Here is a 13,390-nt window from a genome sequence, read left to right on the forward strand (position 1 = left end):
TTGATTGTTTTAAAAATCCTATATTTTTTTCATTCATTTATTTTTTTACACATAATTGATACTTATGTAACACTATGCTTATTCTCTCTTTATAGTTTGCAGTTTCGATTCACATAACTGTTTTGTTTCTTTCTTAATTTTTGTGGTTTACATCTATAACTTACTTAAAGAAAAATATTTACTTTAGTTAACATATTTGGTACCTGCCCATCACAAAACATCCGATATTGGCTCCCTACTTTTGTTTTCATTGTTTTTTTGTTTTTACAATTATTTTTTTTTTACAATTAATTTTTACCTTTTTTATCGAAAATTCACTTAGTCTACTCCGTATTTTCATGTTATCACTGATATCTTGTGTATTTCACATTCTGACAATTCGATTGTTTTTTTTTTTAATTTCTTTTTTCCTTCTAAAATTAAAAAAACAACAAAATTAAATTTTTAACAGTAGTTGTGTATGAAAAGAAAACAAAATTAAGTTAAAATTTTGTTTGTTCATGAAACTTTCTAGTTTAAATATTAAATACGAGTATACGATAATTATTTAAGCCAAGATCTGATTTCTTATACTTCTCTGTTTTGATTTGTAGACTGTTTCACTAATAATTATAAATAATGAGGTTTTGTTTTGATTTCTTATTGTTAAGCAATTCATGTTTTAATAAAAATACAGTTGAAAAATATTATTACATACATCATAAAATAATTAGAAAGATTTTTTCCACTCATATTTTTTTTTTTTTTCATTTACAAAATTTTAACGTACAATTTTTGTTTATCCTTTTTTTCGATGATAATTTTAATATTATTACATTGTAACATTGTGCTGTTGTTACCAATGCCTATGTGTCCTTATTTTGAGTGAGTGGTATTCAAACAATACAATATTATCTTATATTCATACATTTATAAAAAAAAAATTCTACATTTCTTGTTTGACATTCATTCTGTGTACACTATGTATGGGGAATTAGATTCCAGCTCCGACATTTCAACCTTTATGAAGCTCTGGTTGGGAAGTTGAAGGGAATTTCTATTACTCGCTTGAGAGTTACGCCTGAAAATAATTCATTAAAATCTTTAATAGGAGTGGTCTAGTGAACAATTAAAAATAAAACTTCAATTAAAAGAAGCTAGTTGGTTAGAGATTTAATCCATATAAACGGGTTGGATAAACTGGACAAAGTCGGAATTTAAAAATACTTCATATAGATAAAAGTATCAAGTATTAAATTTGACTTACTTTGCTTTCGCATGCGTTAGAATATGTGATTTCAGATTGGTCGATTGGGCAAACTTTTTATTACATCCATCAAATGGACAAACATAGGGTCTGTCACCTGTATGTATCCGAACGTGAGTCCTGTAATAATAAGTTAAAGCATAAATAGTAAAATATTTAATAAATAAAATAAAAAACACCTTAAATATTTTATAAAATAATAAAAACAGATAATCATAACATAGATTTTTACACGAAAAGACAATATTTCAAAACACTGTTCGGCTGTTCGATATAAGCCGGTACAGCGACGTAAACACTGCCGCTCGAACACCCGAAACTTCTCCATCTGGGAAGGGGCAACGCTGAACCACACAGGACAACCATAAACGATCATCGGCCGTATGAGGGCCATGTAGCAAATGACCTTTACTCTGGGGTCAAGCCGACTGCTGTAAAACAGCCGTTTTGTCAGAGAGAAGGCTCCTCTGGCCCTGGTCAGAGCAGCATTTATATACCTGTCGAAATATAAATACTGATCTAACCAGATACCGAGGTACTTCACTACACTTTTGCTCGCTAATGGCTAGCCGTGAAGATCAACAATGACCATCTTGCGCCAATTCTTGCACGTATACCTCGTGGCCCTAGCCAACGGAGTCCGGAACAGAATTGTCTCCGACTTCTGGACATTTATTTTCAGTTTCCAGTCGTCGCAATATCGCTGAATCTTGTCGAAATCACGCTGCAAAAGAAAACTGATAACCTCAACCTTTCGGGCCGTTCTGTACGCAATTAGATCGTCGGCGTACGCAATTGCCTTTGTAAGACTGCCTATCAGATCTCTGGTGTAAATGCTGAAGAGAATCGGCGAAGTCACCGCTCCCTGTTGAAGACCATTTTTAATTGAGAATGTTGTGGTAGAAGTTTCATTGCCACTTTTGACAACAAACTTTCTACCGTTAAGCATATCATAAAGTATATACAACAGTGGCTTGCTTGTACCAAGCCTGCTCAGTTTTAGGTAAAGACCCTCTAACCCTAAGGTGTCAAAGGCCTTTTCCAAATCAACCAGAACAGCACCTGTGCATTATTGTTTTGATTTATTCCATTGGATATCAGAAACTAGTTTAGACGCAGCATGCATTGTTTCGTGACCCGCCTTGAACCCGAACTTTTTATCCGGAATTATTTTGTTGTCCGCAGCCCACTTAGTCAGAGCCCTATTGATGATCTTTTCGAAAACCTTGCTGATGCTCGGAAGAAGACTTATCGACCGAAGATTTGATGGGTAAGAGTTGTCCTCTCCCTTCTTCCGATGCACTGGATAATATGCATTATTAATATTTTTTGCCTCGAGGAATTGACAAATTCTCCAAGAGTAATTCTCAAATTCAATTCAAATTTGCCGTTCGGATTCGGCTTAAAACTGTAGGTGACCTCCTTCCCTGACAACAGTACTCGCATACAGGAATGGTTGAGAGTTGTCAGTTACTAGGCCCTAGTTCTCAAACGGACTGTTGCGCCACCCAATTTATTTATTTTATTTTATTTAGAGATATCTATTTATGATTATTTTTGCTATTATATACATATAATACATTCATCAATAAATTCACAGTCTGAACTGAACAAGCTCTTTAATATTTTGAAACTACTTACCGCAAATTGAAATCAAGCGAAAATCGTTTCCCACAACCCTCAAAGGTACATTGAAATGGCTTTTCTCCCGTGTGCACTAACTGGTGCCGTTTTAATTTTGAGCTTTCAACAAATGCTTTGCCACATTCGGCACAGACATGAACGCGAGGGCCGTGTGTATGAAGGTGCTTACGCATGGCAGAATTATCTCTGAACATTTTGTTACAGCCTTTATGAGGACAAGCTGTTGAAAAATATACAATGCAAATATTTAAAATATTTAAATCTAAAAAATATAACACTACCAATTTTTCTATCGTGCAATTCAATTGGCAAATGGGTGTTCGAAGGAAGAGTAGCGTTTGATGACAGTGAAGCTATACCCTTCTTAAGTTTTAATTTATGACCCGGTCTTGCAAATTCAGCCAACTGTTTCGGGTCAGATAAATCAAGACCAGGTACGCAGTCTTGTGTTAGTTTCTTTCCACCAGTCATATACTCTGTGTAATCAGGATCGGGTTCTGGATTTGATCCTTCTTCATCATCTGATGCCCCCGAAGCCCACATTGTTACACTGAATTCGCCTTCCATTGTTTTGATTTGTACTTGTTTTTGCTCCCAACGGCGTGGTTTTACTGCAGACTCTTCAGTTGTGATGACATCTTCTGGTTTTGATGTTCTTAGTCGACTTATTACATGTCGTTGTTTTGGTGTAGAACCAGTTTTTCTTTTCCTATCAAAATTTGAGTACAAAATTTAATAAACTTTTATTTATTTAAACGGAAAACTATGGTTCTTACTTTGAAGGGCCAGGTATTTGTTCAACGTAAATATCTGAGCCGAAAGGTGATGCATCTGCATATGAACGAAAATGATCATTAGAACCATCCAACCCATCCTCATGTCCTTGCATATTAGAGTCACTTTGTAAGACTACTTCTTCAGATATAAAAACTGTTATTAACGTTAATTGAAGCGAAATTAATCAGCTCAATATTTTTAAAGACAAACATACCATCATCAATATTTTGCATCATTAAACCTTGAGAATCTTCAGTTTCACATGTTACTTCTTCGTATTGATCATCACACACTTGTATACCATAGTGTTCATATGGTACTCCATTCATGTCCGAAAAGTGTTCAGTATCTACTACTTCTACTATTGATGAATCAGATATCTCTACCTCGCACATTATGTCTGGATGAGCCATATTCATTCATTAACTTTATAAAACACCTTAAGGACGCAATATTTTATCTGTTTTTTTTTTTTTTGTATCTTTTCTAAAAAAAAATAAATAAGCAAAATATAGAGCAAATATTTAAAAATGATTCTTATTCGATACGTTTTATGCATGTCTGTAATATTTACTATCACCGCTAAAGAGATAATCGATCGGAGAGGGATTGTCGCCGATATTTACGAATTTTTTAGTATTTCTAAGAATAGCAAATTAGAAAAAGTCAAAGGTCCGTATGTTTCTTTTTGACATAAATTAAATTATTGAGGTAATAAACTTTTTTCAATATTCACTTCAAATGTTTATATTATTTCATAAAATATTAGAAAAATCACATAAGTTAATAGATTTCAAATATCTTTTTTAAAAAAAACTGAAACAAACGCTAAACCATTTATGCTAATAGTGTTTTCGAGTGAAAAAGGTTTGTTCCTTGTTATCTAAACAATTCTATTATATCAAGTTTTTGAGATCTATTTAAAAAAAAATGTTAAAGAACATTTGAGCTAATAGTAAAAGTTAAAGTTTGGATTCAAAATCAGCACTTAAAGTTAACTCCAAAATATATTTTTCAAAACTATAAAAGTATACTATTCAAGGTTTGCTCAAAATTTCATTTAGAGTCAAATAAAGCCGCTGGACAGATGGCTTGAATGCCGAGCTCTTTAAAGCAGCTGAAGATAAGTTGGTTAGTAGAAAGCATGCCCGATGAATGGAACCTCAGTATTGTTTGCCCGATCCTGATAAAAGGAGACCCTCTAAACTGCACCAACTATAGAGGAATCAGACTACTTAACATCGCCTATAAAATCTTCTCTGCCGTAATATGTGAACGTCTAAAGTCCATCGTCAACAACCTGCTAGGTCCTTATCAGTGTAGTTTTAGACCAGGAAAGTCCACAGTCGATCAAATATTCACATTACGGCAGATCCTGGAAAAAACCCAAGAACACCAAATCGACACCCACCAGCTTTTCATCGATTTCAAGGCCGCATATGACAGCATCTACAGGGACGAGATGTATAGAGCCATGTCTAGTTTTGGCATCCCTGCCAAACTCGTCCGCTTGTGCAGGATGACCATGGAGAATTCACGCTGCTCCATAAAGGTTCGAAACAACTTAACAGAACCTTTCGATGTCAAAAAGGGTTTTAGACAAGGAGCGCTGTCATGTGATTTTTTAACATCGTGATTGAAAGAATAGTGCAGAGCTCACACGTTAACACTAGAGGCACTATCTTTCAAAAGTCTGTCCAATTACTAGCATATGCTGATGACATTGACATAATCGAAGAACTCAGCGTGATGTCAATGCTTTTGTGAGTATTGAGGCAGAGGTGCCAAGAATGGGTTTAACGGTTAATGAGGTACATGCTGTCGTCAAGAAATGACATATTATGTACAACACCGACGTCTTGGTCAAAACGTCACCATCAACTGACGTAACTTTCAGGTAGTCAAGGACTTCGTCTACCTAGGCTCCGCTGTAAACGCAGAAAACAGCACCAGCGCTGAGATGAAACGCAGAATAACTCTTGCTAACCGCTGTTTCTTTGGACTTAGAAAGCAACTGAGTGGTAAAGTTCTCTCTCGAGGGACCAAAGTGTTACTATATAAGACCCTTATCATGCCCGTCCTGCTATACTGTGCAGACATGTTAATCCTTAAAAAAAAGTATTTTTTTATTTGTTCTCCCAAAAAAATTAATTTTATCGATCAGTGTTATAAAATCGTAATTAAAACTTTGGCGAAACCCAAAAAGCAACTATCACCAAATTTGTTTGTAATGCAAGTGTTACAATTTCCTACTACGATCCTAGACATTTTGACAAAATACTTGAAAGTTTCTGCTTATTCGAAAACTTAAAAACGAGTAAACTAAAAATCGCCAAGATCTAATGAGAATCAACAAGATTATGGTCCTAATCGTTCTAATTGTTTATATTAGGAAATTATTTCGGTTTCAACTGAGGATATCTTTAAATGTACTTTATTTTTAACCTGTAAATAAAAGTTAAAACTTTAACAATGGCACATGCCATAATAATAAATAAATGTGCCTTAAAATTAATACATATAGCCTAGTACATACTTGTGAACCATCTCGTGAACCCATACAAATTTCAGTTTTTGGTTCACCCGTGAACTTGCTCGTGAAGTTGAGTTTAGAACAAAGTGGAGAGTTTTCGTTCACGGGCAATTCACGTGCAAAATGTACGGGAACTGTTGGTGAAGCTTTGACATTTGGTTTCAAATGTTCACAACGTGTACTCACAAGTGTGTACCAGTGAGCAATGTCAAAAGTTCATTTTCTCCACTGGCGAACGTTCACTTCACGAGGAAGTATGTATTAGGCTTATCATTTAAAGAAAATTCCCAAAGTTTTGGAAAGCGGAACTTCACAATACAGCATGATATACATACATACTTCAAGAATATCATGCAAAAGGTTTTGAAGAATTGGGTTCATACAGAATTTTGTAATTCTTCAAGAATCACTCCTGTTTGAGTATTTAAGCAGCCCAATCACTATCGGAGACCTATTCAAATGATGCAAAAAACTGAAACAAATACGATCGTCGTGGGAAATTATATTGCATTATGAACGGATTTGGCGATATATCTTTACGGGAATCGTAAGTTTGCCTATCACGAATTCCAACGTGATTTGAAACTTTTACGAATCCCTAAAAAAATATTACCAAATATGTTCGCAATGAAAGTTCTCATACCATTTTGCAATAAGTACGGATATCGTGCTACTGTTGTTCGGAAACGTAAAACCACCTTAAGATTATGATGGAATTCGTGATAAGCTTGTGTATATCCTTCGACTAATGTAAGATCACATAAGACATCGCCAAGAGTTTTAAACAACATAACAATTTGTATTTCATACGTCATTTCTTACTCTTCAATCTTATTGCTTGTTTGATTAGAAAAGTGCAGTAAAACTTGGAAAAAGTATTAAAAAAACAAAGGAAAAATTAAACTTCATCTTGTCATCCGTCCGTCGCCCCTAAAATATATATATATATATATATACACACACAAACATACGTACATGTACGTTAAATTACATTGTGTATTTATATATTTACAAAAAAATAATCATACAAAAAATGTTCTTTTCTATTTTATATAAATAACAAACCTACCTACATCATTTGAGTACATACTTCTTGTAAAAATTAAATGAAAGAAAACAACAAAATGTATGTATGCTACAGGCGCACAAAACCAGACAAAAACAGCTAGACGGTTAATTGAAAATATAATAAAACCAATCCAATTGTGACAAGTTAATGTTTTGTTTTCATTTAAGATTAAATTATGAGCAATAAAAATCAAAGTAAATCGAAGACATAGAGTAGGAGGGAATCAAGTTTTTTTGTATGCGCTATTTGAATTACAATATTAATTTACGTACATTTTATAATAATAATGGCATTGGGGGTAGGTCAGCAGTTGTTGTAGGTGGTGTTTCAGTTTGAGTTCATTTCACTAGTTTCTTGTGATGATACTTTATTTTGAAAGCACAGAATGCATAATTTCTGTAATTTCATTTGCAATTCTTTCTTTTTTGTTGTTTTTTGTTTCAATTCACACACTTACATTCATACATGAATATTCACTTAATCAAACCTTTGGTATAATATTTCTGTTTTGATCATAAATTCACACACTATAATTAAAATTATAATTATAAGAAAATTAAAATACAAACAAAAAATGTTTTATTATTGTTTATTAAAAATTTAAAGATGTCAGACAAACATGGCGTCTTTTGTAAATTTATTTAATTCCAAAACCAAAAATGGTTGACTCAAAATGGCCGACGTTTTCACTTTGAGAAAAACTTGAACGGTGTGTGGTGAAAAACTGACTGATTTTTGGTATGCTGAAGGTCACACACATTTGTAGCGCAAATTATTATTATGCATAGCATCTAAACACACATATGCAAATAATGGGCAAGTTCAGATTATGGAGGTTTAAGAAAGTTCTACATTCTAGTAAGGATTATTAACATTGAAACAAACAGCGACTAAGAATGAAAATATGTTTTTTTAAGAAATGACGAAAACAACGGCAGAAATGAATTGTCAAAACTTTTATGAGATTTTTTCTGTAGAGTAGATGATTTTATTAAAAGAGGTTATTGTGGAAAGTGATATGATAAACCCAGTAAACTCAAAATTGTATTTTGTTAATAAAAACGACAATTTATTTTAAAACAAAGTCAGACAAAAATGATTGTTTATGAAAAAAATCATCGAAAGCGAACAAAAATGATATAAAATTGTAAAACCCAACCATATTTATTCATATATGATTTTTCAGATAAGTAATTTTTTTAGAACATTTTTAATAAATGGTAAAAGTATAATTGAACTAAGTGAATTATTAATGCAGCAAACATTGAAGCTCGAAGGAAGCTATTATCATAGATTATGTACATTAATCAGTCCTGAAGGAGTCAATGAGCTACAGATAAAGCAAATATAATATAGATTTATATGATTTTATGTGCACATTTTACTAACAAATTAGTAATAATTGAATTACACCTTATCATGAACATCAAAAAAGAAGTTTGTATAATTTTAGGGCCCAAGTTTTTGTTTTAAGGTTCCAATTACAGCTATCATTGGTTTTCATCATTAGAACCAATCAATGGAATTTTGTTTAACTAGTCGCTGATTGCGATCATTTAAAAAAAGCCATTGTTGAAATATACCGAAACATTTTTAGTGACAGAAACAGTATCAGCTGTTTAGAAAAATGAATTTCCGGCAAAGAAATAGACAAATAATTTGTTTTAGCTAAATCAATTTATTTCTTAAAACAAATATTTTGTGCGATTTCCAATTGATCAGTATATAATTTTCGTTTCAAATCAAAGGGAAATAAAGTCAAATATCCATTAAAAAATATGCACGGATTGAATTCAATTAAAGCTATAACTGCCCATACAGTATGATGAAATACCTTCCTCCCCATTTAATTTTATATAAGTAAGCAGTTATAACCAACACCAAAAATGGTGTTTATTTTGACAGACATTTTAAATTCCAGTTCGGAAACCAAAAGTATTGAACATGTTGATAAATTAAATTTCGCTTTTAACAGCACGTTTCAGAGTTAACTTAAATTTCATACCGGAAAATTGAAGTTCATTAGTTTGAACACGCTTGTTAAAAAAAGGGGAAGTTCTTTTGTAGAAAAACTCCTGAGAAAGAGACAAATATATAGTACCAGAGGTGAAAAAGGCTTGAGCATAAAAAAGAATAAAACAGATAACTGTTTGCTGTTGCTCCGTTCTCTTACCCTAAATCGAACACGCTTTATATGTATAAGTGTATATAAGTGGTTTTGTCCAGAATATACACAACAGCCGTGTTTGTGTACAATGTAGCAAAGTTGACCACACGTTCTGTTCCTCAAGTTGAAAAAAAAGGAAATATGAACACCTCTAAAAATTAATTGCAGAAATGTTACAATATTGATGATTTTCTTAAGTGAAAAAAATTCAAATCAGGCACTTTTCTTAAAGTGAAAACAATCTGTATACACCAGAACTAAAACAGATTTTACAATGCTCAAATTTTACTGCTTACCCCCCATTTGGGCAAACAAAAAAGGCACAAGCAAAGTTATAATTTTGTAGCCTAACCTAGCATCTTATAAATTGTATGCAATTAAATAAATTTGACTTAAGTCAGGTGTTAGACGTGCAATTAAGTTTCTGACAACATCCAATTTCCTGTACTCTCTAAATAAGCTAGTTTTTATTTATGTGATGTTTTTCTTAAAATTATGAAACATATAATTTAAAAATTTTGCAAAAATGTATGAAGAAGTAGAAATAACTTATCCCGTTAAGGTTTGTTAATGTTTTCAGTGGGCTATAAAAATAACTCTAAGGCTAGGCGCGCACAACACTTTTAGTATCGAAACTGTTCTAAATTGAGCACTATATACTTGTATGAGAGTCCGCGCACATGCAGAAACCATTCTGTCGCCCATTCGAGCAACTTTTTAGTTTGTGTTTTGACACAAACTAGACGATCTGCTCGAACCAATTCCTTAGTTTGCGTCACAAGGAATTATAGGTGATGACTTGGGCAACTAACGATGGAATTATTTGGTTTCGAAAAAGTTGCATGTGCGCGCCTAGCCTAAGTTACCAACGACAACTAATTTAAAGTTGCTTGCAACTTCTCCCTTCAATCCATTGTGAGATAATGCTTGAGTGACTACGGTGACATAAGGTATTGCAGTTTTTGTTTGCTAAACTTTTTATATAAAACTTGGGAGATCTCATAATTTTTTATAACAACAATGAGGGTGATTTTAAAGAAAAGATATTCTTTTACTTGCTTCCATAAAAAAAAGGTTGTCAAACTCAAGTCAATCAAACCGTATTTGTAAATTATATCCGAGAATTTAATAGAACAAGGTTTATGGAATCTTCTACTATTCTACCACGACTATTTTGAAAAGGTGAGGCCTAAAAAGGATTCCATGAATTGAAGTCTCCTGTGAATATAATTGGTGTTTGAAAGCCATTGACTGAGATTATTGTAATTTTAATTTTAAGCTCTATTTCAACTGCTATAGCGGGGAGTCTAAAATTAATATTTTTGAAAGTATGAGGTATAGATTTGTGTACTGGATGAACTACACCTCAATTCGAAGAGGTATTGAAGGGTAAGTTTTGAAAGTAAAATGGATAATTATTGGGTGATTGTGGTTAAAAGTTGAATTTAATGCGGGTCTCTTGAAGAGATATAATGGCAGGGTTTTAATGAGAAGTTGTAGTTCGTGATAGTTATTGAATCAGTCATTAATATTCCACTGGAGGATCTTAAACATTGACTTTGTTTTGGGTTCAATTCAATTAGAGTTATGCCGTTAAAAAACTGCGTTGAAAAAATTGTGGGTGTTTGAGATAATGATATGACTCTACAGTCCAGATGTGGAAGACCTCAAGCTATCTGTGGAACTTGAATATGTCGGAGTTGGGAGGTTGAGGCAAGAGAAGATGAAGTGTTATTGTGGGCTGATGCCTGCTGTTGGTTGGTAGGGGGACTAGATTGGAAGCAGCTGAGTTGGACTAGAGTGGTGGATTAGTTTTTTTTTCTAACGTGGTAGATTTTGTTTCTATTTTGTATTTTCAGTAAGTTTTAGTTGAGATAAACTGTTTATTACAGTGAAATAAGAAAAGGAGATAGTTGTTGGGGGATTTCGTTTGTTGTAAATTTGTCTTGCATCAGTCATGTTACATTTTTGGACAGTTTTTATATTCAGTATTTCTTAAGCGTGTAAGACAAAGGCTATGGTTCAGAGTTAGGCTGTAAATTGCAATTGACACAAGAAGTTTTACTTTTACACCATTTAGAAGTGTGCCCAAGCAGCTGACAATTACGGCAGTGCATCGTGTGTTCCCTTGTTCTTTCATTTCATGAACAATTTCATCTTCTGATACATTTTTGAGACAGGGTGCGTAGACTGTACCTTTGGATTGATTGAGGTTGGAATAAAGTGTCACTGATATTGGACAAAGGTTAGAAAGAATTTTTTGATAGGAAGATATCGGCAATTTTTTTATTTTGTTAAGATCTATAAATTTACATCGCGCAGTTGAGATATGTGCTTATGCTTATGCAATTAATTGCTTTTTAAAGCACAAATATGATAATGATGTCAGTTTTTTGTCTGGGTCTGAAGCGATTACAGTTAATTTGCAGTGTGAAAAATTAGAACTAATTGGTGTTTTTGTTCAGAAAATCCCATACGGACCACATGACCCAGGGTCAATCATTTAAAGAAATGTAACTCACTTGTTGATCAGATTTTTCACTGACTAGGTAAATTAAAAAAAAATATAACCAAAGAAAAATAGAGGAAAAATTAAAAACGAAGAGAATTTACTACAAAGAAAGCAGACAATATTATACAGCCGAAAAAAATAAATATATTAAATCAAACAGGCCGGCTTGAAGGTTAGTCGGTGACTGACATGAAATAAGTAAGGCATAAAAGTGTACCATTTCCATAAGTTATATAAGCTTGGTTTATAAAGGGATTGATTTTAAAATTCACGTTTTGTAAGAGTAATTTAATTAGTTAAAGAAAAAAATTTAAACATTTTTAAAATTAATGGGACGAAATAAAAGTGTAAGAACATCGACAGCGAAAGTAAAACAGAAATGTCAACTCTTCTGATTTGGTTTATTTTCCCTACTTCTGAATCTGATTCTGAGTTAACTCATATTTCCTTACTTATCAATTGTTGAAAGAAACTTGTACCACAAGCAGTGGTAATAGCATTTATAATTTGTATTTGTGACCTTAAATCATGATTTGTTCATCTAATTTGCATACTTTCAAACTCTATCATGCATTTCTGATAAGTAAAAGGTTAAAGCTATCACAAAAATCCATCTGTAAGACTTTTTAATAGGATGAAATCTAATGTCAAATACTTCTTCAAAAAAAAAACTACGTTTTATTAAATTGAATGATGAAATTTAATTTTAACTGAATGCCAACAAATTCCATTTCGCTTTCCAATTTTGTAATGTTCCGATGGCATTGCAAAAACTGACTGATGAAATAAACAGCAAAATGGAGGTGCGAAACTCTCGTTTAACCTTAAGAGGACACTACTAAAATTTGTTTGGTGGGTCGTTTATAGCGATCATTAAAAATGGCTGTATTGAAACAAATTTTCTGATTAAAATGCATCGAAAATTTTTACTGACAGAAATCAGTCATTGGAATTGCGTTAACTTGAAACAAAAATCAGTGGAACTATTCATTTCGCTTTTGGACATAAACTAATGAACTGTTCAGGAAAATGAATTTCCGTCAGGAAAATAGAATATATTATAAATATCTAGCAAAAATAACTGCGCAATTTTTTTTTCTCAAAAGAAAATGTTTTGTGTAATTTCCGATCGATAAGTATATAATATTAATTTATAATGAAAAGGAAATACAGACAAATATCAATTCAAAACAAATTCTGTTTTGATTTTAATGATAGCTATAACTGGTCCCTTAATTCAATGACAGAAGTCTACTGATTGCTACAAACGCTCATCAGTAAAACATCTCAAATACGTCCGGTTTTAATTTTTACTGATGGATTTTACTGATACCTATAAACGGTCCTTTAATTCATGGTGAGTTGATCAAACCTTTCAATGTGTGTATATTTTGATCCCAACATTAGAAGTATTCGTGTCTGATGACATTTCAGTTCAGCCA

At 32.6% G+C, this 13,390-nt stretch overlaps 1 protein-coding gene across 3 annotated transcripts; it reads right to left on the reverse strand.

The window, feature by feature from the left end:
* LOC129953291 (transcriptional repressor protein YY1) lies at positions 1-7,983 on the reverse strand. 3 transcript variants are annotated; one of them, XM_056066332.1, is made up of 8 exons: positions 7,889-7,904; positions 7,542-7,796; positions 3,882-4,153; positions 3,667-3,820; positions 3,172-3,599; positions 2,888-3,110; positions 1,247-1,366; positions 1-1,060 (listed from the first exon to the last, which is right to left on the reverse strand). In XM_056066332.1, exons 3-8 carry the CDS (start codon positions 4,084-4,086, stop codon positions 946-948), a joined length of 1,245 nt encoding a protein of 414 aa, XP_055922307.1. In that variant the 5' UTR covers positions 4,087-4,153; positions 7,542-7,796; positions 7,889-7,904; the 3' UTR covers positions 1-945. The 3 variants fall into 3 exon arrangements, with proteins under 3 accessions (XP_055922307.1, XP_055922310.1, XP_055922309.1); XM_056066335.1 differs by having other exon boundaries at positions 3,667-3,805; positions 7,542-7,983; XM_056066334.1 differs by lacking the exons at positions 7,542-7,796; positions 7,889-7,904 and adding an exon at positions 7,270-7,476.
* Between the last annotated feature and the right edge of the window lie 5,407 nt (positions 7,984-13,390).

This window comes from Eupeodes corollae, chromosome X (assembly GCF_945859685.1).
Source record: "Eupeodes corollae chromosome X, idEupCoro1.1, whole genome shotgun sequence".
Lineage (NCBI taxonomy): Eukaryota > Metazoa > Arthropoda > Insecta > Diptera > Syrphidae > Eupeodes > Eupeodes corollae.

What these genes read in the sequence shown, in the direction of transcription:
- LOC129953291 (XM_056066332.1), bottom strand. Translation starts at nt 4,086, where the DNA reads ATGAATATGGCTCATCCAGACATAATGTGCGAGGTAGAGATATCTGAT. An exon ending in CAAATACCTGGCCCTTCAAA is followed by an intron (nt 3,600 to 3,666) that starts GTAAGAACCATA and finishes AAATTTTGATAG; the next exon opens with GAAAAGAAAAACTGGTTCTA. An exon ending in TCGCTTGATTTCAATTTGCG is followed by an intron (nt 1,367 to 2,887) that starts GTAAGTAGTTTC and finishes TTATTATTACAG; the next exon opens with GACTCACGTTCGGATACATA.